The sequence below is a fragment of the Camelina sativa genome, chromosome 13, assembly GCF_000633955.1.
Source record: "Camelina sativa cultivar DH55 chromosome 13, Cs, whole genome shotgun sequence".
Lineage (NCBI taxonomy): Eukaryota > Viridiplantae > Streptophyta > Magnoliopsida > Brassicales > Brassicaceae > Camelina > Camelina sativa.
In genome coordinates, this window is record NC_025697.1 from 3843532 (window position 1) to 3865303 (window position 21772).

Genomic DNA, 21772 nt, shown 5'->3' on the forward strand with positions numbered 1-21772 from the left:
GAGAGAGAGAGAGAGCATGTATTTTAAAGGAAAAAAGAAAGGTGATCATATGATGAGGGGTTAGGTTGGTGATGCAATAAGGATTTTGGTTCGGGAAATAAAAAAATAAAAATTGTATTTATATGTTTCTTTTCAATAAGTGGACGTCACTAGTCGTTACCAAAAAAACTATATTGTTTTTAGTAGAATAAGATATTTATATTCTCCATCTGCTCGAAAATGTTTACATATCTTAGTTTTCATAATTCAACAGAAGAAGTTTTTTTTTGTTTTGTTTTTGAGCTCTAACTAATGAGATAATATAGAGTTGGCTAGGGTTTTCCTCTCTTACAGTACCGAGACTTGAATTTAGGCTAGATCGAGAAAGTGGCTTTCACTAAAGTAATAACTACTATAAGGTTGTGAATTACTTTATATGAACATGAGTTTCTCTTTGATTCACAAAAGATGTCACCACTTGTGTGCTCATATTCTGACTTCTCAATTTGCGATCTCTTTATCTCCTAGCCTCTCTTCACAAAAACCATTCACCAAAATAGGAAATATTGATAAATTTCCTCTCATTCTCTTGTCTCTTCACGAAATAGCACATCCTGTTGATCCTATACTTATATCCCAATCGACGGTCGTGATTCTGTTGCTCTCCCCCTCGATGGAGTCTAGTATTGAATGTAAATTGTGTGTGAAACTCGCAATGTTTGTTATATATTATTATAAAACAAATGATCAACTTGCTTTTTTCCACAAAGTTATTCTATAAGTTGCGACGTGATTAATGGTTTAAAAGGATCACATCAAATCACTCGCATGGGGACACCTTCATCAAGATTTAGGTGTTATCCATGATTGTCGTAAATAAGAAAGACGTGAATCATCGTCGTGACTCGTTATATATAAGACGACGGTGGTGAATACATCATTTTCCATGAAGAGAATTCTGCTTTTATTTTCAAATTAGTTTACATCTACGTAACTACGCTTGTATATAAGTGTATATAACAAACATAAATCCGTAAAATACACGAAACTTTCATGAGACTTCAAAATAGGCAGATTAATCAGACGGTTCTTATTTAATGTGACAAGTTTCTTATGTCATATATCTCATCTCAAAAGCAATGTATAAATACATCTACATGTATGTACACATATAAGGTATAGAACATGTATTTTTGCATATATGTTATGATTTGGTCTGCATTATAGTCATACAAATTGCGGATGCAGTCTGTAATCATGCATGATAGGTTTACCCTCTTTGGTATTAATCCATATGTTCCTTGTATTTTATTTTTATTAAAGGCAGCCAACTGCCAACTACATATACATGTAACATGAACATCTACTTGTATACACTCAAAAGTTTTTGAAATTTGAGTCGATATAAGTATATAAAATACTGCAATTAACAATCGTCAAGCTCGTGTGATATGGTGTAAGCAGTTACAGTTCTTTATTTCTTTTATAATGGCATTCGTTGGTCATAAAAATTAAGAGTTTTATAGTCTATTGAAAACATAGTGCTAATTAAATCTTTCATCTTGGACAGCTAGTTCTTAAACTTGGATCCAGTAATGGACCAGATCACCTAAATAAATAAAGGAAACTTGAATGCAGTTGATTGATCACTGAAGCATGTCTCTAGCAAATTAATTTACATATCACTAAACTAACTTTATAATACACAGCTCAAAACGGTCCCTTTCTCGTCTGTTTATAAAGTGTAACTGTAAACCCTAACAAGATAAATCTAATGCGAGTGTATATAGTACATCTACACGTGAGTGAGTGAAATAAATATGCAACATTTTCCGAGGAAGATTGAATCATAAAATCTGACAATCTCCATTATTTTCATCCAAATTACCGGGGTACATAAATAATAAACATTGAATAACAATCTTTATTTATTTATATATCTATTTTTTTTTTTCAGCAATTTTGCTTCTTCTTCCTTTTGATTATACTTAATTTGGATGAAAATAATGGAGATTGTTTTGTGTGTTACGAGTCCCAAAGACCCACACCCTCATTATTTCATCAGAGTCTGGTCTCTTACAGCGACTTCTCTTTTTGGGTTTCCTCTTTCTGCTTCCACCATGGAGAGGAGCAAACAACAAAAAACTCAGTATTGTATCTTCTAAATTTGAACACTTTGTAGTTTAGTGATATATATCACTTTAGCATTATCGAACTTCACCGGTTAAGTTTGGTCATATATATATTAACTAACCACCGACGTAGATTCATCCGTAAATAAAAGTTGAAATTGGTTATGGTCAAGTTAAGAAAAAGAAAGCTAGACGAGGGTTGTAACAATTGACTTCTATTAGTACGAGAGTACGTAGATTATGCGCATTATAATACTGGTAATTTGATTAAAAGTTTGCTCATTAAGCTAGTAAAAAGTAAAAACCTAAAACCCCTTCTCTTTTTTTTACTTTTCTCTTGAGAGGATCTAAAAGTCTCAAAAAGTGATTACAAGGCATGGGCAGATGCTGTGGAGAAAGTGAAGAAGTCTCTTGTTTGGTCCGAAAATGTTAATGAAATGGAAAACTCTTTAATGAGTTTTTCACTTTATATTTATTTCTCTTTTGTTTTTGAAGAAAAAAAAAAGCTCACGAAATTGACTCCATTATCTAGGATTAATGGTATTAAGTATTAACGAGTTTTCAGTATCCATGCATACGCACGCATAAGGCCCGTATTTTAATTAGCGACATACTCGACTCGAGATGCAGAGTCAATTAACAAAAACAATACAGATTAAATAGACTCAATTATAAGTCATTTATCTGTGTTTGTATCTTTTTGATAAATATTTTGAAATTCAAAAAAAATAATATATATTAACTGATGAACGTTCTCTTAACTTTTTTTTCCGGCATATCCATCGATCAACATTTTCGTTTGTTAAATATTTTCAAAACTTTTCTATAGGAGGATCTGACTACATTCTCGTAGTTGTAACCTCGTCAGTGGAGAATTGAAGAACCGTTTTTTTTTCAAGTAAAGAACAGTTTAACCAATCTAGATGATTTTTTTTTCACCAAATGCATATAAATGATCCCACTCGTCTTAAATTAATTGTACTCCGAAAGAGAACAACCATATTAAATTATTAGTGCTTGGAGTCAATCCAGAATTGCCTTCATTCATCATCATCTTAAAAAAACAAAAGAAAAAAACAAAAATGAAAATTATAAACTTATCAAGTTTGACATGCATGTACAATTCACAAAAATTAGAAAAAAACATATATAAATGAAATTGATGCTTGGATCGTTAATTCATCATTCAACCAAATTAAATGTGATTCTCTTTTTCTCCTGGAAGAATGCGATTACCAATATGTATTTTAAACAAACGTATATATAGCCCCTCGGCTTGCCCTAAGGTCGCAACTTTTGCTTAACAATGTAATTGTCACTTTGCAAACTAAAGCCATAAGTTATATACCGTATATAGAGATTTTGGTAATTAATTAGCAAAGGTGCAGCTTCCATCTTCGTGGGCTGATATCAGCCCAAAACACTCTAAATATGGGCCCCAACACACAAGTCTAGTATTTTTGTTTTGTTTTTCCTTCCAATATCTTTTCATTAATCAATTAGGTGTTACAGCAATTACAAAGCCAATACAAAATTTCATAAAACAATTTGTTACATAAACAGATATCTGTGTCATATATTGAAGATACAGTAATAAGCATGAGGAAGTCGAATCCTATTTATATAAATAAGCAGATTTTATTTCTTTTGTGGGAAAATAAGTAGATAAGTTTCCAATTTTATTTTCCAAAAAAGACCATCCAAAATTCATTGACTACAAAATTCTAAAACAAACAAAGTATTAGGTTAGTTAACACATTCTACATTCGTCTGTCTCTAATGGCTTCTTCGAAACTCCATCATCATCATCCTCACCGTAGAAAACACCCAATCCGCTGCTTCTCTCTCTTAAATCTTAATCATAACCATGTCCACCATTCTCATCCTTCTCTTCTCTCTCTTCCTCTTCTCCGCTCCCACCTCCTCTTCCCGTCAAAGCTTGGTCCGTCTCGCTTGTAACGCAACTCGTTACCCAGACCAATGCGTCTCTTCACTATCCGAACCGGGTCGTGTCCCTCCGGATCCCAAACCAATCCAGATCATCCACTCGGCGATCTCGATCTCTTCCCAAAACCTCAAAACCGCCCAATCGAAAATCAAGTCTATCGTAGACTACTCCGTAGGGAATATTAACCGTACCAACGCCGCGAACACGTGTCTCCTGCTGCTCACTTACTCTGAGCACCGTATCCAATCGACGGACCAAGCTTTGACACGTGGCAAAATCAAAGACGCTCGAGCTTGGATGAGCGCTGCTCTAGTGTACCAGTACGATTCGTGGTCACAGCTCAAGTACGTCAACGACACGAGCCAAGTCCGCGAAACGATGTCGTTTCTCGACGGACTTATCCACGTCACCAGTAACGCGCTTAGCATGATGCTTTCGTACGATAACTTCGGAGACAACGTCGCGTCGTGGACCTACCCGGCAACGGAACGTAACGGGTTTTGGGAGAAGACTGGGCCGGGTTTGGGCTCGGGTCCTAGTGCAGGGCCTAATTTGGGTTTCCCTTCCGGTTTAAAAGAAGACGTGACGGTGTGTAAAGACGGGAATTGCGGTTACAAGACGGTGCAAGACGCCGTTAAAGCTGCGCCGGTAGATAACGGAATGCGTAGGTTCGTTATAAGGATTAGAGAAGGAGTGTACGAGGAGAACGTTATTGTTCCGTTTGAGAAGAAGAACGTCGTGTTCATCGGAGACGGTATGGGCAAAACGGTCATTACAGGTTCTTTGAACGCCGGTATGCCTGGGATCACTACGTACAACACTGCTACTGTCGGTGAGTTTCAAAGTTTAAAGCAAACATAATATTTTCAAAGTTCATATTTTTATAGATAAATATTATGCATTGGGCACGTGAAAGTGCACTTTTTTTTTATAGAGTCCAAGGATCCACGATGTTACACAATTAATACAGAATTGCTATAGCTTACAATGTTGCTTTGTATATGCTAATAGGAGTGGTAGGGGTGGATTCATGGCTCGTGATTTAACGTTCCAGAACACGGCGGGACCAGATGCTCATCAAGCGGTGGCGTTTAGATCAGACAGTGATTTTTCTCTGCTCGAGAATTGTGAGTTTCTTGGGCATCAAGACACTCTCTACGTTCATGGTCTTCGTCAGTTCTACAAAAAGTGCCGTATCCAAGGGAACTTTGACTTCATCTTTGGCAATTCAGCTGCTGTCTTCCAAGACTGTGACATCTTGATCGCACCGCGTCAGCTTAAACCCGAGAAAGGCGAGAATGACGCAGTCACTGCTCAAGGGAGAAACGACCCGTCACAGTCCACGGGTTTCGTGTTTTTGAACTGTTTGATTGACGGAACAGAGGAGTACATGAAGCTGTTTAACGCTAATCCTAAGGTGCATAAGAACTACTTGGGGAGGCCATGGAAAGATTACTCAAGGACTGTGTTTATAGGCTGTAATATAGAGGCCTTGATTAATCCTGATGGATGGTTACCGTGGAGCGGGGATTTCGCGCTCAAGACGCTTTATTACGGTGAATCTAAGAACACTGGTCCGGGATCGGATAGGTCACAAAGGGTTTCGTGGAGCAGTGAGATACCGGACAAGCATGTTCATGTGTATTCGGTGGCTAACTTTATTCAGGCTGATGAGTGGGCTTCCATATCTGCTTGAATCTTAAGATTATAAGGGGTTTAAGGGATATTTTATAAAAAAATACATTATCATTGTACTTAGTTGAGAATTTATGTCATATCAATTGAAAGTTCAGAATTTTAGGACTAATGAAGTATAAGACAATGAAGTTTCAAACTTTGGCAAGAAACAGCTTTTCTTTTTTTTTTTTTCTTATAATTGTGTGCAGGGAATGATTTCATATATTGCCTGTTGGGCTACAATCATAAATGAGTATGGACAAGGATCACAAGTTGTGTTTTGCTTGACGTTAAAGCAGAAACTGCGGTACGAAAAAAACATCCCACGAAAAAGTTTTCGTCATCATTATCATTATCAATTTCATCATCTCAAAATTCTCAATGGATAAAAAGTCAGGAGGATAGTGAGGAGGTTGCAGAAACTGGTAAAGGGCAGGTAAATACACAATTAATTCAAAGAAGTGTAGGTTTTCGTTGTAAAATCAAATTGGGGTTAAGGTTTATGTAGTGTTAAGTGGTTCACCTCAATACCGTTAAGTAGGGAACAGGTTCATGCAGTAGGCACATAAATTCTTCTGTTATTGGTCTTAAACTCACAACTAATCTTGTAGAAGCAAGAAAAAGAGAGTCACTTCTTCACTAATATCAGTTCATAGGTAGGTGGAAAAAGAAAAGTCTCCTCCAAGCTTGTTGCTTTCAAGATTCAATACCAATTAAAAAGCTAGCTTTATTGTTTGCCTCTGAAAACATATGGCAAAACTGATGAATGATATAGAATAGTACAATCGAGGCAAAAAGAAGATAACTGGTAGATAAAAGGAGCTGATTACTCCAAGATTATAGCTCGGAATCAGAGGTTTTCTCCTCCTTAGGTGGAGCGAACTGTCTGGTAAGCCGAGATCTTTCCCATGGGTCCAACGGTACTCGTTGTGGTGGTTGAAGTGTTGCTGGTTTTGATTGCCTAAGCTCATTCTCTCTGTCAATAAACCTACCCAAAATATCGACCAAATTAGTTCCCGAGAAAGCTTTCAAGTATAACAATCCTTTCGATCATTCACACTACTTAATTTGATCTATCATAGAATCATATGAATTTTTTTCTTTCTATACAGAATGTTTTTGCTGTGTACACACATTCAGATGAGAGTTGTTGTATCAAGAAACAACAACTAAATTGATTTGGTTAGAAAACGAGATCTGGGCGGACTTTCGGTATAAATCGGTAAAAACTATAAAGATCTGCGAACTGGATTTTTGTATTTGAATAAGTTTGATTTGCGTTACATGAACTGTCTCTTCTCCCTTGAGGGAGAAGCTCAATATATACATCCAAAGAATATCACATAACAACTCCTGAATCTTCTCCTCCGATCTCGTTTTATCTCCCCGAGATCTCCTCCACTCCGAACTCCCCCTCTTCGCTTAAATCGGAATCCTCCTCAACCGTCCTATGTTTACCGGGCCTTTCGCAGGCCGATTTCGAAATCCCCATTAATTGCCGACTAATAGGTTTTTGTCCTCTGACCCATATCCGGCGAAACCCAACACCAACAAGAGTGATGATCCACAATATTCTTACCAAACCATCAACTTTTTAAGAATTTTATACGGTTCTGAGAAAAAATCAAATAAACCAATATAGTAAAATCTTAATTAGTCAAAAGCTCAATAGAGCTCAAACCGTGACTCCTCCGTGAGTGTGATACCCAAACACATTAACTAAAGAGATATTTGGAAAATTAGTACATTTTTTTAACATAATTGGTAATTTAGTACATTCACTATTTATAATTTGCAAAATAATCACCTTTAACTATTCACTACTATTTACATTACTTTTTAACCCTCAAAAAATCATTTTATTTACAAGTATGCCATTAAAATTAAATATTTTATTATTTTATTACATGACCCCTTGAATTTAATAATTAAAATACTAATCAAAATAAATTTATTTTCTAAAAAATTGTAGGTGTATAAAATTCTATATTCTTGCATCTATTATTTGATATCCATTTTGTTTGATGATTTGTTTTTATTATGTAAAATAAAGTTCACAAATTTTTACCGTACACTCATTAAATATACAGATGCAATCCGTACAGTTTATTAAGTGTACATGTAAATAATAATACATATATTTGAGGTGTACAGCTAGTTTATTATACATATGTATATTAATATATATATGTATATATGTATATTAATATACACATATATTTGAGGTGTACAGCTAGTTTAATATACATATGAATAAATTAAAAATATTTCTATTTTTATATTTTCGTATACTAAATGAGTTGTACGGATCCAATTACCTTTTTGTAATTTTATAATAGTATACTCTACCCCACTTTTTCATCAATCTCATGACCTTCTATTATACAAATAGTAAAAACTACCTAATTATCTAATTATAAATAGTAAATATACTAAAAATCCAATTAAATTTTTAAAAGGAACTATTTTGCATAAAAACCCTTAACTAAACCAATACATAACCGGAGTCCAAACAGGAAAATCTGAATCTTAATCACATTATCTTCCTTAAAGAGAACCGTAATTAAGGAAAAAGGACACACACAAAACTCCAATCTCTCTCTCTCTCATCTCCGTCTCTGCGCGCATGATCCCATAGTGTTCCACTACACTATGCGCCGCCCGTGACTCTCTCTCTCTAATGGTCTGTGACTTGTAATCCATCTCTCCCACCAAATCTTAATTTTATTTTTATTTCCTTTTTTTGATCCTACCAATTTTAATTAATTTCCTCATACGCACACACACCTATACAAATATATATACACACATTCGTCTCTAATGGCTTCTTCGAAACTCCATCATCATCCTCACCGCAGAAAACACCCAATCCGCTGCATCTCTCTCTTAATCATCACCATGTCCACCATTCTCATCCTTCTCTTCTCTCTCTTCCTCTTCTCTTCTCCTTCCTCCTCTTCCCGTCAACATCACAGCCACCATAATTCCCGCCGATCACCCTCCGGCGACACTCCTCCGGCCAATTCCTCGTCGTCTCCCTCAGCTCAGATCCGTCTCGCTTGTAACGCAACTCGTTACCCAGACCAATGCCTCTCTTCACTATCCGAACCGGGTCGTGTCCCTCCGGATCCCAAACCAATCCAGATCATTTACTCGGCGATCTCGATCTCGTCCCAAAACCTCAAAACCGCCCAATCGAAAATCAAGTCCATCGTAGACTCCTCCGTAGGTAATATTAACCGTACCAACGCAGCGAACACGTGTCTCCAGCTTCTCACTTACTCCGAGTACCGTACCCAATCGACGGACCAAGCTTTGACACGTGGCAAAATCAAAGACGCTCGAGCTTGGATGAGCGCTGCTCTAGTGTACCAGTACGATTCGTGGTCAGCGCTCAAGTACGTCAACGACACGAGCCAAGTCGGGGAAACGATGTCGTTTCTCGACGGACTTATCCACCTCACCAGCAACGCCCTTAGCATGATGGTCTCGTACGATAACTTCGGAGACAACGTCGCGTCCTGGACCTACCCGGCAACAGAACGCGACGGGTTTTGGGAGAAGACTGGGCCGGGTTTGGGCTCAGGTCCTAGTGCAGGGCCTAATTTGGGTTTCCCTTCCGGTTTAAAAGAAGACGTGACGGTGTGTAAAGACGGGAAATGCGATTACAAGACGGTGCAAGACGCCGTTAAAGCTGCGCCGGTAGATAACGGAATGCGTAGGTTCGTTATAAGGATTAGAGAAGGAGTGTACGAGGAGAACGTTATTGTTCCGTTTGAGAAGAAGAACGTCGTGTTCATCGGAGACGGTATGGGCAAAACGGTCATTACAGGTTCTTTGAATGCCGGTATGCCTGGGATCACTACGTATAACACTGCAACTGTCGGTGAGTGAGTTTCTCGTACTTTTACTCTGTATAAAGCAAACATATTTATATAAAAAAAAGAGTTGAAAGTTCATATTTTTATAGATAAATATTATGTGGGTTTGCATTGGGCACGTGAATGAATATTTTTTTTATATTAGAGTCAAAGGATCCTTGATGTTACAATTAATATAGAATTGCTATAGCTTACAATGTTGCTTTGTATATTCTAATAGGAGTGGTAGGGGATGGATTCATGGCTCGTGATTTAACGTTCCAGAACACGGCGGGACCAGATGCTCATCAAGCGGTGGCGTTTAGATCAGACAGTGATTTTTCTCTGCTCGAGAATTGTGAGTTTCTTGGGAATCAAGACACTCTCTACGCTCATAGTCTTCGTCAGTTCTACACAAACTGCCGTATCCAAGGGAACGTTGACTTCATCTTTGGCAATTCAGCTGCTGTGTTCCAAGACTGTGAGATCTTGATCGCACCGCGTCAGCTTAAACCTGAGAAGGGTGAGAAAAACGCAGTCAGTGCTCAAGGAAGGGTTGATCCGTCACAGTCCACGGGTTTTGTGTTCTTGAATTGTTTGATTAACGGAACAGAGGTGTACATGAAGCTGTATAATGCTAATCCTAAGGTGCATAAGAACTACTTGGGGAGGCCATGGAAAGATTACTCGAGGACTGTGTTTATAGGTTGTAATCTAGAGGCTTTGATCACTCCTGATGGATGGTTACCGTGGAGCGGGGATTTCGCACTCAAGACGCTTTATTATGGTGAATCTAAAAACACTGGTCCGGGATCGGATAGGTCACAAAGGGTTTCGTGGAGCAGTGAGATACCGGACGAGCATGTTCATGTGTATTCGGTGTCTAACTTTATTCAGGCTGATGAGTGGGCTTCCATGTCTGCTTAAATCTTAATATTATAAAGGTTTTAGGGTATGTTTTATAAAGAAAACCTAATATCTGTACTTTAGTTGAGAAAGTTAATGCAGACTTGAGACTTTGCATTTTATTTCATATCAATTAAAAGTTCAGAATTTAAGGACTGATGAAGTCAATCAATAAACTTGCAGAACTTTGGAAAGAAACAGATTTCTTTTGTTGTATGTAGGGAATGATTCCACATATAGCGTGTTGGGCTACAATCATAAATGAGTATGGACAAGGATCACAAGTTGTGTTTTGCTTGACGTTAAAGCAGAAACTGTTGTACGAAAACAACATCCCCCAAAAAAGTTTTCAACGAAGTAGACATCATCGTCATCATTATCAGTTTCATCATCTCAAAATTCTCAATGGATAAAAAGTCAGAAGGATAGTGGAGGTTGCAGAAACTGGTAAAGGGCAGGTAAATACACCATTTAGTTCAAAGAAGAGTAGGTTTTCATTGTAAAATAAAATCGGGTTGAGGGTTCTGTTAAGTGGTTCACCTAAATACAGTCAAGTAGGTACGGATTCATGCATTAGGCACATAAATTCTTCTATTCTTGGTCTCAAACTCACAACTAATCTTGTGGAAGCAAGAAAAAGAGAGTAACTTCTTTACTAATATCATTTCATAGGTAGGTGGAAAAAGAAAAGTCTCCTCCTAGCTTGTTGCTTTCAAGATTACATTTTAAATGTTCAGAACCAATTAAAAACACTAACTTTATTGTTTGCCTCTGTGAAAACATAATGCAAAAGTGATGAATGATATAGAAAGTACAATCGATGCAAAAAGAAGATAACTGGTAGATAAAAGGAGCTGATTACTCCAAGATTATAGCTCGGAATCAGAGGTTTTCTCTTCCTTAGGAGGAGCGAACTGCCTGGTGAGCCGAGATCTTTCCCATGGGTCCAACGGTACTCGTTGTGGTGGTTGAGGTGTTGCTGGTTTCGATTGCCTAAGCTCATTCTCTCTGTCAATAAACCTACCCAAAGTATCAACCAAATTAGTTCCCGAGAAAGCTTTCAAATATATCAGGTCCTTTTGATCATTAACACTACTTAATTAGATCTATTATAGAATCATAAATTTCTTACTCGATATAGGCCATTGGAGCAGCGTCACCAACTCGTATGCGGGTACGGAGCATTCTTGTGTATCCACCAGCTCTATCTCTGTAACAAGTTGAATTACTCCCAATGGTTAGACAAAGAGCTTATGTAGTAATGACAGTTAAAATGAAGCCAATAGAGTTTGAAAAAAATTCACTTGTATCTATATGCCAATTCTGTGAAAATCTTGTGAAGGACATCATCTCCTCTCACAAAACCAGCTGCTCGCCTTGCTGCAGCGAGTGAACCCTATAAGTTTTACCACCAAGAAGAAATTATCATATCTAGCGACCTATATCCTCTACATGCCACATAGTGCTGATTAGAAATGAAAAGAACGTAGTATGGCTCAAAAGCTAATTCCTTTTTGACACTATATAAAACATACAAATACATTTCCAATTGAAGAAATGCTGTTCACTAGATACAACTAGTGAAATGAAAAAGATGTTGCCAAACAGTAATCGACTAATATTAAAATCTCTTGAGGTCAACAACAACGTCAAGGAAAGTAACAAAAATTACCTCTTTGCCGAGTTGAACCATATTATCAGCAAGACGACGAACCTCTTTAGCCTGTAAAAAGCCAATGTTTCCTTATTGCTTCTTTAAACCAAAACAAGTATGTGCATTAACTTGATCAAGCAAGATTGGAAGAGTAAACACTATTACACTGGTTCCACATCAATAGCTCAAGAATCTGAATTTGCTTAAAAGAGTATCCTTTTTCACAAAACAGACAACACAATCTGGTGAAATTGAGTTCTGTGGGAAAATGGCAGATCCTATAAAACCTTAACCAAACAGTAGAAATCTGGAAAATGGAAGAAAGAGAATCAAATACAATACCTTGGCGACAGTGGTCTCTATACGCTCGTGCTTCACTAACTGAGAAACCATAGTCCTGATAAACAAGAGTCGAAACCAACATTTCAAAACTTCTAATACCGAAAACGAAAGTGTGAAGTAGCAAAAGGAAAGATTCAAGATGGATACGAAACCTGAGCATGGACATACGGTGACCCGCCGGCCGGCCAAGCTTCCTGAACTTCGTCATTTTTTTTTTCCGTCGGAGAAGTGTTCGGAGAGAGGAGAACCCTAAAGGAGGAGGAGAGACAAATGTTTGAAACGTAATTTACTGATGGGCTTTGGCTTTTGGGCTTTTGGGCCCATTAGTATACACATACTGCTTCTTTTTGACTAATGCTGTTTTGATTTTTTTGAAAAATACAGCATAGTATTTTACATCCGTCTGAATCAAACTCCAACACATTTTGGTTACTGAATCAATTAAAACTAAAGAGTAGAGAGAAAGCAAATTAAGGTCTCACGGAAACAATAAACATATTAAAATTGGTCCCAAACATGAAGCTACAGACAAGTAGGATAAGTGCAGACTTCAGATACCAAACTGAAACGGAACTAAGTTATTACATAACACACCATTAAAGACAAGTAGTTTACTCAGTTGCTTGTCCTCCAAGACACCTTCACATCAATCATCATCAGTGAGCCTCGCTCTTCTCTTAAGGCTTTGTGACAACAAGAAGCAGCTCGAGTGGTTTGATGAGTGTGAATTTGCAAGTGTCCCCAAAAGCAATAGGATACTCCTTACACAAACCTCTCCATCCACCAGAGAAAAGGTGACCCCTCCTAGTTACCAAATACACCACCCTCCATGACTTCTTCCCATCTGGATGATGGATCTTGACCATTGATTTCACTCTCGGCATATAATTATTTGCAGCAGATCTCGGGAGCGCCTGAATAAAACAAAAAACAATTGTGTTCATTCACATATCACTTTTTAGATACAGAAACCAATACAGAAATACTGTGTGTTAGAGTCTTATCGTACCAGGGATATGAGGTATGTTTTCGAGATAACGATGTTGAATCCTGCGACTGAAGACGAAGATGCGCCTGCATGATCTCTCCGGATACTAAACCCTCTCTCAGTCCTCTTGATATTATGGGACTTCTCAGCTTTCTTCTCCCCAAAGTTGAGCTTCCTTTTGTGCATGCCTCCTCCACTAGATGCAGCTGCTGTTCTTGGGACACGAGAACTCAACTCAGAAGACACCACCACCTCTTCAGTCTTGAAATCTTGTTCTGTTTTAACACGGCCTGGTTCATCATCAAAAAGTAAAGAATCAATGTCTTTCTCCGGTTCACAGTTTCATAATCAGAAAAGCAAATATTACTCGAAGAAGCCAAGAAATATCTGGTTTTTGGAGGTTGAACCATCTCCTTGCCAGTTTGCATCATGATGTTCACACTAAAGTGCATCTCTTCTTTGTGAGTGAAGCAGAGAAACTCATTTCTTCCCAATGCATTGTCCCTCACAAACTTCTCCCATCCGGACTTCTCCATGAAGTAGAATCTTGAGTTTTTCGAGATTCTTACTTCCCAAGTGCTTCCCCAAGGCACACTTATCTTCATCGTACCCAGGAGCTCATCGTCAGGGAAGCATCTCGCAAAGTCGTGAGGAATTGCTCTCTTTTGGTTATACAAACAAAGATGAAAGAAAGTTTGAAATCAAAAGCAAAAAAAAAAAAAAAATGCTAGACAAGAATGTTTCTTCAATTACAGTGAAAAAAAATCAGTGAGCTTTCCCATCAAGAATTTGAGTCAACAGTTTCAAACCTCACCATGAAACTACAAACCGAACAAAAAATTAAAACAGAACAGAGAACAGATCTAAGAAACAAAGATGAAAATAAAGTATAGATCTTCACATTCAGAGAGAGAACTACAAATTGAGAGAGAGAAGCAGCAACACCATGTTCTTAAGACCACAAGAATTAAGAAGTAAAGATGAAGAAATTTCCTAAAACAAAAAGAGAAAACAATAATTTTTTAAGACCCATAAAGACAGTTCCTTGTTCCACCTCTAAAATGCATCTATCAGGATTCAAACCTTTAAACCAATTGTTACAAAGAATCAAAAGTTTCAACCTTTTTCAGACAAGCAAGCTCATTTAACAAGATTAAGAGTTTAGAACATAGTTTTACCATGTTTTCTGAAGAGATGTCAATACTGTTAAGAACTTTGAAGAAGCTTTCCTGCTTCCGTTCTTCATAGCAACGAACGAATTCAGGGTTCCTAGACATCTTTCTGCTTGGAAAACGTCTGATTCAAGCTCTCTCACCTACAAAGCTTTGCTTTTTCAACTTGCTATTCTCTCTCTCTCTCTCTCTCTCTCTCTCTCTAACTTGTAATAGCCTTTGAAATATAAATGTCGACATCCCTACTTTCAAATATTTCACAGAAATGGTTCAGTAAAAGTAGTCAAAGTGAAAAAGCTTTTCTCTCAACTCGGAAACTAAGTACAATTGTGAGATCATCTTTTTTGTTTGCGTTTCTTTATTTTTATAACTAACTCGTGACTATTTTACGAGTAACATTTCAAAGTCGCTTTTTAAATGGAATCAAAGCTTATTAATAAACTTACCCAAAGTATCAACCAAATTAGTTCTCGAGAAAGCTTTCAAATATATCAATCCTTTCGATCATTTACACTACTTAATTTTGATCTCTCATAGCATATATGAATTTCTAAAAAGCAACAATAAAAGAAAAGAAACTAGTTTTCACTCGATATAGGCCATTGGAGCAGCGTCTTGATACAAGAATGCTAGTTTCTTTCCTTTTTCAAGAAATTCTTGTGGTCTTAAGAATGTAGTTTCTTTCCTTTCCCTCAGCGTTACCAAAAACACCACATTCCATGACTTCTTCCCATCTGGATGATGGATCTTGACCATTGATTTCACTCTCGGCATATAATCCTTTGCAGCAGATCTCGGGAGCACCTGAATAAAACAAAATCAATTGTGTTCATTCACATATCACTTTTTAGATACAAAAAACAATACAGAAATATTGTGTTAGTGTCTTATCGTATCAGGGATATGAGGTATGTTTTCGAGATAACGACGTTGAACCCTGCAACAGAAGACGAAGATGCGCCTGCATGATCTCTCCGGATACTAAACCCTCTCTCACTCCTCTTGGTATTTTGGGACTTCTCAGCTTTCTTCTCCCCAAAATACCAAGAGGAGTGAGAGAGAGCGTTTAGTACTCAGAAGACACCACCACCTCTTCAGTCTTGCCAAGAACTGCAGCTGGATCTAATGGAGGAGGCATGTACATCATCAAAAGCGACCTGATTCATCATCAAAAGTCTAAGAAATCAATATCTTTATCCGGTTCACTGTTTCAAAGCTAGAAAAGCAAATCTTACTCGAAGAAGCCAAGAAGACTATGGCTTGTGGAGGTTGAAGCATCTCCTTGCCAATTTGCATCATGATGTTCACACTTAAGTTCATCTTTCCTTTGTGAGTGAAGCAAAGCAACTCATTTCTTCCCAAGGCATTGTCCCTCACAAACTTCTTCCATCCGGACTTCTCCATGAAGTAGAATCTTGGGTTTTAAATATTCTTACTTCCCAAGTGCTTCCCCAATGCACTCTTATCTTCATCGTACCCAGGAGCTCATCGTCAGGGAGGCTTCTCCCAAAGTCGTTAGGAATTGCTCTCTTTTGGTTACACAAACAAGATGACAGATATTAGTTAGGTTACATGTTTGAAATCAAAACCCAACAAAAATAAAAATGCTAGACAAGAATGTGTTTCTTCAATTACACTGAAAAAAATCAGTGAGCTTTCCCATCAAGAATTTGAGTCAAAAGTTTCAAACCTCACCATGAAGTAAGAACCCTCACAAACAAACGAAACTACAAACAGAACAAGAAGTTAAAAAAGAACAGATCTAAGAAACAAAGATGAAAATATATCTTCACATTCAGACAGGGAACTACAAACTGAGAGAGAGAAACAACAAAAAAATGTAAGACCCATAAGACCATTATTAGTGGGAGTAACGATGACGACGATTGCTCAAAATAATGTTTTTTGATTATTTTTTTTAAATATTATTATATATTCAAATAAAAAATCTGTAAAAAAAAAATTGGCTAATTATAAACTGTTATACCTTGAACAACCGATGCTTCAGATGCTCAGTGGAGAAGCGTTTCTCTCTCTTTGATTTGTTTTATCATTATTTTTCAATTTTTAAGTTAGAGTATGGTTAAGAGTAACGACTAGTAATAATGCTCTAAAGACAGTTGCTTTAGATTCATAAAGACAGTTTCTTTAAGAAATTTCCTAAAGAACAGAGAAAACAAAATAATTTTAACTTTTAAGACCCATAAAGACAGCTCCTTTAAGATTCATAAAGACGGTTCCTTTAAGAAATTTCCTAAAGAACAGAGAAAACAAAATAAGACCCATAAAGACAGTTCCTTTAATTTAAGACCTCTAAAATGCACCTATCAAGATTCAAACCTTTAAACCAATTGTCACAAAGAATCAAAAAGTTTCAACCTTTTCCAGACAAGTAAGCTCATTTAACAAGATTAAGAGTTTAGAACATAGTTTTACCATGTTTTCGGAAGAGATGTCAAGACTGTTAAGAACTTTGAAGAAGCTTTCCTGCTTCCGTTCTTTATAGCACCGAACGAATTCAGGGTTACTACCCATCTCTCTCTGTTCGTTCGGTGCTACAACCTACAAGCTTTGCTCCTGCTCTCTCACCTACAAGCTTTGCTCTCTCTCTCACTCCCTTTCTTCTTATCTCTCTCTCTCTCTCTCTCTCTCTCTCTCAATTGTAATGCCTTTGAAAGATAAACGTCGCCATCCCTACTTTCAAAACTTTCACAGAAATGGTTCAGTAAAAGTGGTCAAAGTGAGAAAGCTACGAGCTTTGCTCCTTCAACTTGCTCTTCTCTCTCCCTCTCTCTCTCTCTCTCTCTGACTTGTAAATGTCGCTCTCTCTCCCTCTGACTTGTAATGTCAAAGTAAATAAAAGCTGTTCTCTCAACTCTGAAACCAAGTACAATTGTAAGATGAGATCATCTTTTTTTTGTTGCGTTTCTTTATTTTTATAACTAATAACATGTGGTTATAATCCGATTTAACATTTTAAAACTTTTTAAACAGAACCAAACTAAAAGGTAGAAGCGGATACGAAAGCTGTACGGTGACCCGTTGGCCGGGCGAGCTTCCTCAACTTCGTCATTTCTGCGGCGGAGATACTATAATGTGTGCAGCTTTACTTATGGATGGGCTGGGCTTTGTGCCCATAAGTATACAAGACTGTTTTTGATAGGTTTATAAGGAGAAAGTACAAAAATAATAAACTTGTTTGGCAACCTTTTCTAAGGTGGTGAAGTTTTCTCCAAGAACATATAACAAAAGGTTAGGATTTCATTTGATACCAAAACAAAAGTTCTGCCATTAACATTTTTGCCACATTTAATCTCTGTAATGCCGACCCAAAATCCAATTATATCTAACTTCGTAATTTAATAATGCTGCAACCTTTTCATAGGCCATTACAATTCAGCTCTACATTTTCTTCTAATTGACCTGTAAAATGGCAACAAAAAAAAGGAACATCTGATCTAGAGACTCTGTAGAACTGTTAGAAGTGGAGAGAGATCAAAGGAAGTGATGAGTAGGATACTCATGTTCATAACCATTATAGTCATAATAGAGCCTTTCCCCTTTCGATATATCGCGTGTAGCCACTAGAAGAACCCGACACTCCCCTTTTATGCTGTACCTCACGCATTTGCAGTTCTGCTTCTTCTTAGCAACCCTGCAGCAACAATTAGTGATGTGATCATTATTCAACGGTATAAACTTTTGCGGGAAAGAACAAACAAGTTAAAATGTTTTGAATATGTTGCTTACGGATTGTGATTGTTGATGCCATTAATGAAGCGAGATATGTTTCCATACTTGTCGGGACAGATAACAAGAGTTTTCGATGGATCTTCTGATAAAAGGAGAGTCATGATGCTGTCACAATCGTCTTTTTCTCGGTTTTTCAAGTAATCAACATCTCCTGTATATTCAGCTATGAATGTTAAGTCCTTAATAGGACCATCTGCTTCAACAGTGTAACTGTATAGACAAAAAAAAAAAAAAAAGAAACATGTTTATAACTCCACTTTGTGATTAAAGGAAGACTGATCGAATGATTCGAGAGAGAGAGAGAGATACCCTTCAAGCGGATCAAATACCACAACGAGAGGAGGGCATTCTCCACGTCTGCACATAGCTTGACATTGTTCCAATGTCTCTAAATCTTCTTTCGACAGCACCTATGAAACATAAAAAAAAAACAAGAAATACAAATTAAGGAAGTTACTAAAAAATAAGAGAGTTAACGATAAAGAGGCTGAAAGATTGTATTGTTTTTTTACCTGCATCCCACCTTTCTCGAACTTGGATTGATTTGCAGACCGAGGAGCCATACCGGGAACATAATTTAGGCCGTCGATGTATTTGATACCTAATGCGGTTAATGCAGTAGCAAGTGTGCCCATTTGTGTAAGCCTCCGTTCAGGATCATCTGATGGAACCAAAGGTAACAGTTTTCTCCTTCTCTTCTTCACTGTCAAAGAGCAAGATCGTCTCCGAGGCTTTCTAGTCTCTTCTTCAAAAACAAGAAGTAAAGCAATTAAACTGATTTTCCTCAATTTCAACCACCTGCTATTCTCGGTTTATATGTAAGTTCTCAATGATGCTCATTAACCCCACAATGAGGTGCAAAAGATTAATAATACTAATTTGTAGTACATAACTGGCCAAAAAGTTAGCTATTTTCGTATTCATAAAACTGCTAATCTAAGTAAAAACATCTCGTCAGATTCATCAAGTCAAGAACTTTATGATCATAACAAGAAACCCAAAAAAGAAAAATCGTACCTTGACTCAAATCCGATTTGTCTGTTCGATCAGTTTGCTTCTCAATCCGAAAGAAGTGCAAGATCTTCTTCTGAGATAACCCTAAACATTTCACCCGGACAATAAAAACAAAAAAAAAAATCCCAAAATTTTGAAAAAAAAAAACAAAGAGAGCATAAGAAAAATTAGGAATTTGTTGAACACAAAGAATTTTAAAAAGGAAAAAGAAAAAAAAAATCCCTACTTCTTACAGGTCGTTGGTCGGAACAATCGACACAAAGCCAAGGTCCAATGGGGACACGAACAACGATCGGTCTAAGGCATTTCATGTGGAACCCTTTATCGCATTTGTCGCAGAGGAGAAGCTCATCGTCTCCTTCCCCAGAACCACATTTCTCACAGGCCACATCACCGTAGCTATCTTCGTCTTCGTCTTCATCTTCTTCTTCTTGTACAACCACACGGACAGATTTCGCCATTATCTCAGCCATTGATTTCATCTTCCTCGGTGGTGGAGATTCGGAGGAAGGGCGTCTCGCTGGAGCTTTCGTTCGTCGCCTCGATGAGCAAGGAGACGCCGTTGGGGAGGAAGCGTTCCACGTGGCCATGACTGGGATGGATGCTCACGATGAAGAGTCGCCGGAGGAAAACGGGAGAAAACGATTTCGATTGGTTGGAGCTAACGTGCACCGCCGCGTGTGCGCACGAAAACTGATGTGCACATCACCTGGAGTGTGATTTGGGATTCTTCTTCTTTTTAAGACTCTTTTTTTTTTTTTAATCTTTGACAAATTCAAAATTACTGGCAAGTCTTTGGTACCTGCTTCTCTTCTGTCTTAAAGGTTCGAAATTAATACATTGTATGAGACCAAATTTACAAACATTAAAATCCTTTTAATTGTTTGAGATTTTCTTTACTAAACCTTACTTATTTCTCTTATTAGGGATTGGTAAAAAAATACATAATAACTGATATACAATGTTACACACAAATTCATAAAGGAAACAGATCTCTTTTTAATGAAAGAAAATATATGTTGGTGCCTTGGTGGGCTAATTTATCCAGCCCAATGTTGTCTTTGCAACACGACGGTGATTGCAACAACTCCTAAAAGAACCAACCGATGGATATAGAATAACGCCTTACAATGTTGACTTTGCATTACGATGCCTTTGATCAACGACAATACGAAACTTAATTATATGAGACTTTGCTTCCCTACGTTGTTTCCACAAGCAACACAGTTGTCAAGCTTACATTATGAACAAGGATTTGTATCGGAGATTTGTCTAGAGGGGAAATTTGGCCTTCACGTGATGAAGAGTCTCTTCCTTTATACAGTTTGATTTGCATACAACGATGCTTATGATTTAATAATTTGTAGTTTTTTGTGTGCTCGAGGTATTATACATACAACATAGTTACATTGATCATCCATTGTGGGCAGGACCTAATGATATTTGTCACCCAAATGTAAAGAGAATCACGATTCACATTGATAGTCATGCTCGTGCTCCTGCTCCCACGGTCAACTTTTTAAGATTCAACATGCCAAATCTTGTTTACCTAGATTACGCGGACCTTTTCGAAGTCGGCCTCAATCTTTTTTGATGCAAATTCTTTACCTTTCTTTTAATACAATCAAAGGTATCTACTTCATGTATCTTGTTCCATTCTTGCATGACATGACCAATTTGTTTGTGCTTCATTCATGAGCACTTTGTTTGTTTGTTGCCGATGATGCGTCATTGCTTCGATTATTGGCGTGTGAATTTCCCTAGTCAAAGATCAAAAAAGTTGGAAATATTAAAGGAAAAAAAAACTCATAGAATAACTCTCGTTAAAAAGAGAGCCAGTTTATTTGGACTGCTTTAATCAATCAAATTTAGTTTGTCTTCACTAAAAGGTATATTGAATTATTTATTATTTATATGATTTTTGCAAGTCCAAACATAAAATTCTGGTTAAGTATCAACAATGCAATTATTTAGACCCACGTACTAAACACCACTTGCAAATCTTTTGCTCCTAACTCAAAAAAACTGAACAATTGCAAAACTGATTATGAAAGCCGATGCTCAAGATTAGAATCAATTTAGTTTGCTTTGAGATATTAATCTCTTTGACTTTCCATGACTCTCTATTTGTGCAAGTGTTCACAGACAAAACTCAAAAGTCTTCTTTTAATTATATATGTACATATGAAACAAAAAAATTAAAACCACATTAAATTGAAAATATATAGATATACTTAGACCCTCAACATCTACAACTTTTACAAAATTAAATGTTGAACTAAAATGAGATTTAGTTTTTTCTTTTCAAAGCCACATAAAATTGTAAATTGTCATTAATTAACTTAAT

The 21772-nt window shown here is 37.1% G+C and overlaps 4 protein-coding genes and 2 pseudogenes across 5 annotated transcripts; 2 read left to right on the forward strand and 4 right to left on the reverse strand.

Annotated features, from left to right (window-relative positions):
- On the forward strand, positions 3859–5785 carry LOC104734973 (annotated as a pseudogene).
- Positions 8557–10659, forward strand: LOC104734974 (probable pectinesterase/pectinesterase inhibitor 51). The gene is made up of 2 exons (XM_010454673.2): positions 8557–9622; positions 9838–10659. The coding sequence occupies exons 1-2, from the start codon at positions 8557–8559 to the stop codon at positions 10521–10523; spliced, it is 1752 nt and encodes a 583-aa protein (XP_010452975.1). The 3' UTR covers positions 10524–10659.
- LOC104734975 (50S ribosomal protein L17) lies at positions 11180–12737 on the reverse strand. Its single transcript, XM_010454674.2, has 6 exons — positions 12651–12737; positions 12499–12553; positions 12175–12225; positions 11807–11898; positions 11635–11712; positions 11180–11522 (listed from the first exon to the last, which is right to left on the reverse strand). The coding sequence occupies exons 1-6, from the start codon at positions 12704–12706 to the stop codon at positions 11372–11374; spliced, it is 483 nt and encodes a 160-aa protein (XP_010452976.1). The 5' UTR covers positions 12707–12737; the 3' UTR covers positions 11180–11371.
- LOC104734977 (B3 domain-containing protein REM23-like) lies at positions 12982–14880 on the reverse strand. Its single transcript, XM_010454675.2, has 4 exons — positions 14665–14880; positions 13854–14148; positions 13508–13776; positions 12982–13412 (listed from the first exon to the last, which is right to left on the reverse strand). The coding sequence occupies exons 1-4, from the start codon at positions 14761–14763 to the stop codon at positions 13176–13178; spliced, it is 900 nt and encodes a 299-aa protein (XP_010452977.1). The 5' UTR covers positions 14764–14880; the 3' UTR covers positions 12982–13175.
- Positions 15134–17525, reverse strand: LOC104734976 (annotated as a pseudogene).
- LOC104734978 (histone-lysine N-methyltransferase ATXR5) lies at positions 17902–20188 on the reverse strand. Of its 2 annotated transcripts, none has more exons than XM_010454677.2 (6): positions 19652–20188; positions 19429–19509; positions 18924–19153; positions 18721–18821; positions 18409–18621; positions 17902–18313 (listed from the first exon to the last, which is right to left on the reverse strand). In XM_010454677.2, the coding sequence occupies exons 1-6, from the start codon at positions 20013–20015 to the stop codon at positions 18154–18156; spliced, it is 1149 nt and encodes a 382-aa protein (XP_010452979.1). In that variant the 5' UTR covers positions 20016–20188; the 3' UTR covers positions 17902–18153. The 2 variants fall into 2 exon arrangements, with proteins under 2 accessions (XP_010452979.1, XP_010452978.1); XM_010454676.2 differs by having other exon boundaries at positions 18924–19156.

What these genes read in the sequence shown, in the direction of transcription:
- LOC104734974 (XM_010454673.2), top strand. Translation starts at nt 8,557, where the DNA reads ATGGCTTCTTCGAAACTCCATCATCATCCTCACCGCAGAAAACACCCA. An exon ending in GTATAACACTGCAACTGTCG is followed by an intron (nt 9,623 to 9,837) that starts GTGAGTGAGTTT and finishes ATATTCTAATAG; the next exon opens with GAGTGGTAGGGGATGGATTC.
- LOC104734975 (XM_010454674.2), bottom strand. Translation starts at nt 12,706, where the DNA reads ATGACGAAGTTCAGGAAGCTTGGCCGGCCGGCGGGTCACCGTATGTCC. An exon ending in CACCGTATGTCCATGCTCAG is followed by an intron (nt 12,554 to 12,650) that starts GTTTCGTATCCA and finishes CTTGTTTATCAG; the next exon opens with GACTATGGTTTCTCAGTTAG. An exon ending in TAGAGACCACTGTCGCCAAG is followed by an intron (nt 12,226 to 12,498) that starts GTATTGTATTTG and finishes GGCTTTTTACAG; the next exon opens with GCTAAAGAGGTTCGTCGTCT.
- LOC104734977 (XM_010454675.2), bottom strand. Translation starts at nt 14,763, where the DNA reads ATGTCTAGGAACCCTGAATTCGTTCGTTGCTATGAAGAACGGAAGCAG. An exon ending in ACATCTCTTCAGAAAACATG is followed by an intron (nt 14,149 to 14,664) that starts GTAAAACTATGT and finishes TATAACCAAAAG; the next exon opens with AGAGCAATTCCTCACGACTT. An exon ending in AAACATACCTCATATCCCTG is followed by an intron (nt 13,413 to 13,507) that starts GTACGATAAGAC and finishes TGTTTTATTCAG; the next exon opens with GCGCTCCCGAGATCTGCTGC.
- LOC104734978 (XM_010454676.2), bottom strand. Translation starts at nt 20,015, where the DNA reads ATGGCCACGTGGAACGCTTCCTCCCCAACGGCGTCTCCTTGCTCATCG. An exon ending in CGACCAACGACCTGTAAGAA is followed by an intron (nt 19,510 to 19,651) that starts GTAGGGATTTTT and finishes TGAAATGTTTAG; the next exon opens with GGTTATCTCAGAAGAAGATC. An exon ending in GGCATCAACAATCACAATCC is followed by an intron (nt 18,314 to 18,408) that starts GTAAGCAACATA and finishes TTGTTGCTGCAG; the next exon opens with GGTTGCTAAGAAGAAGCAGA.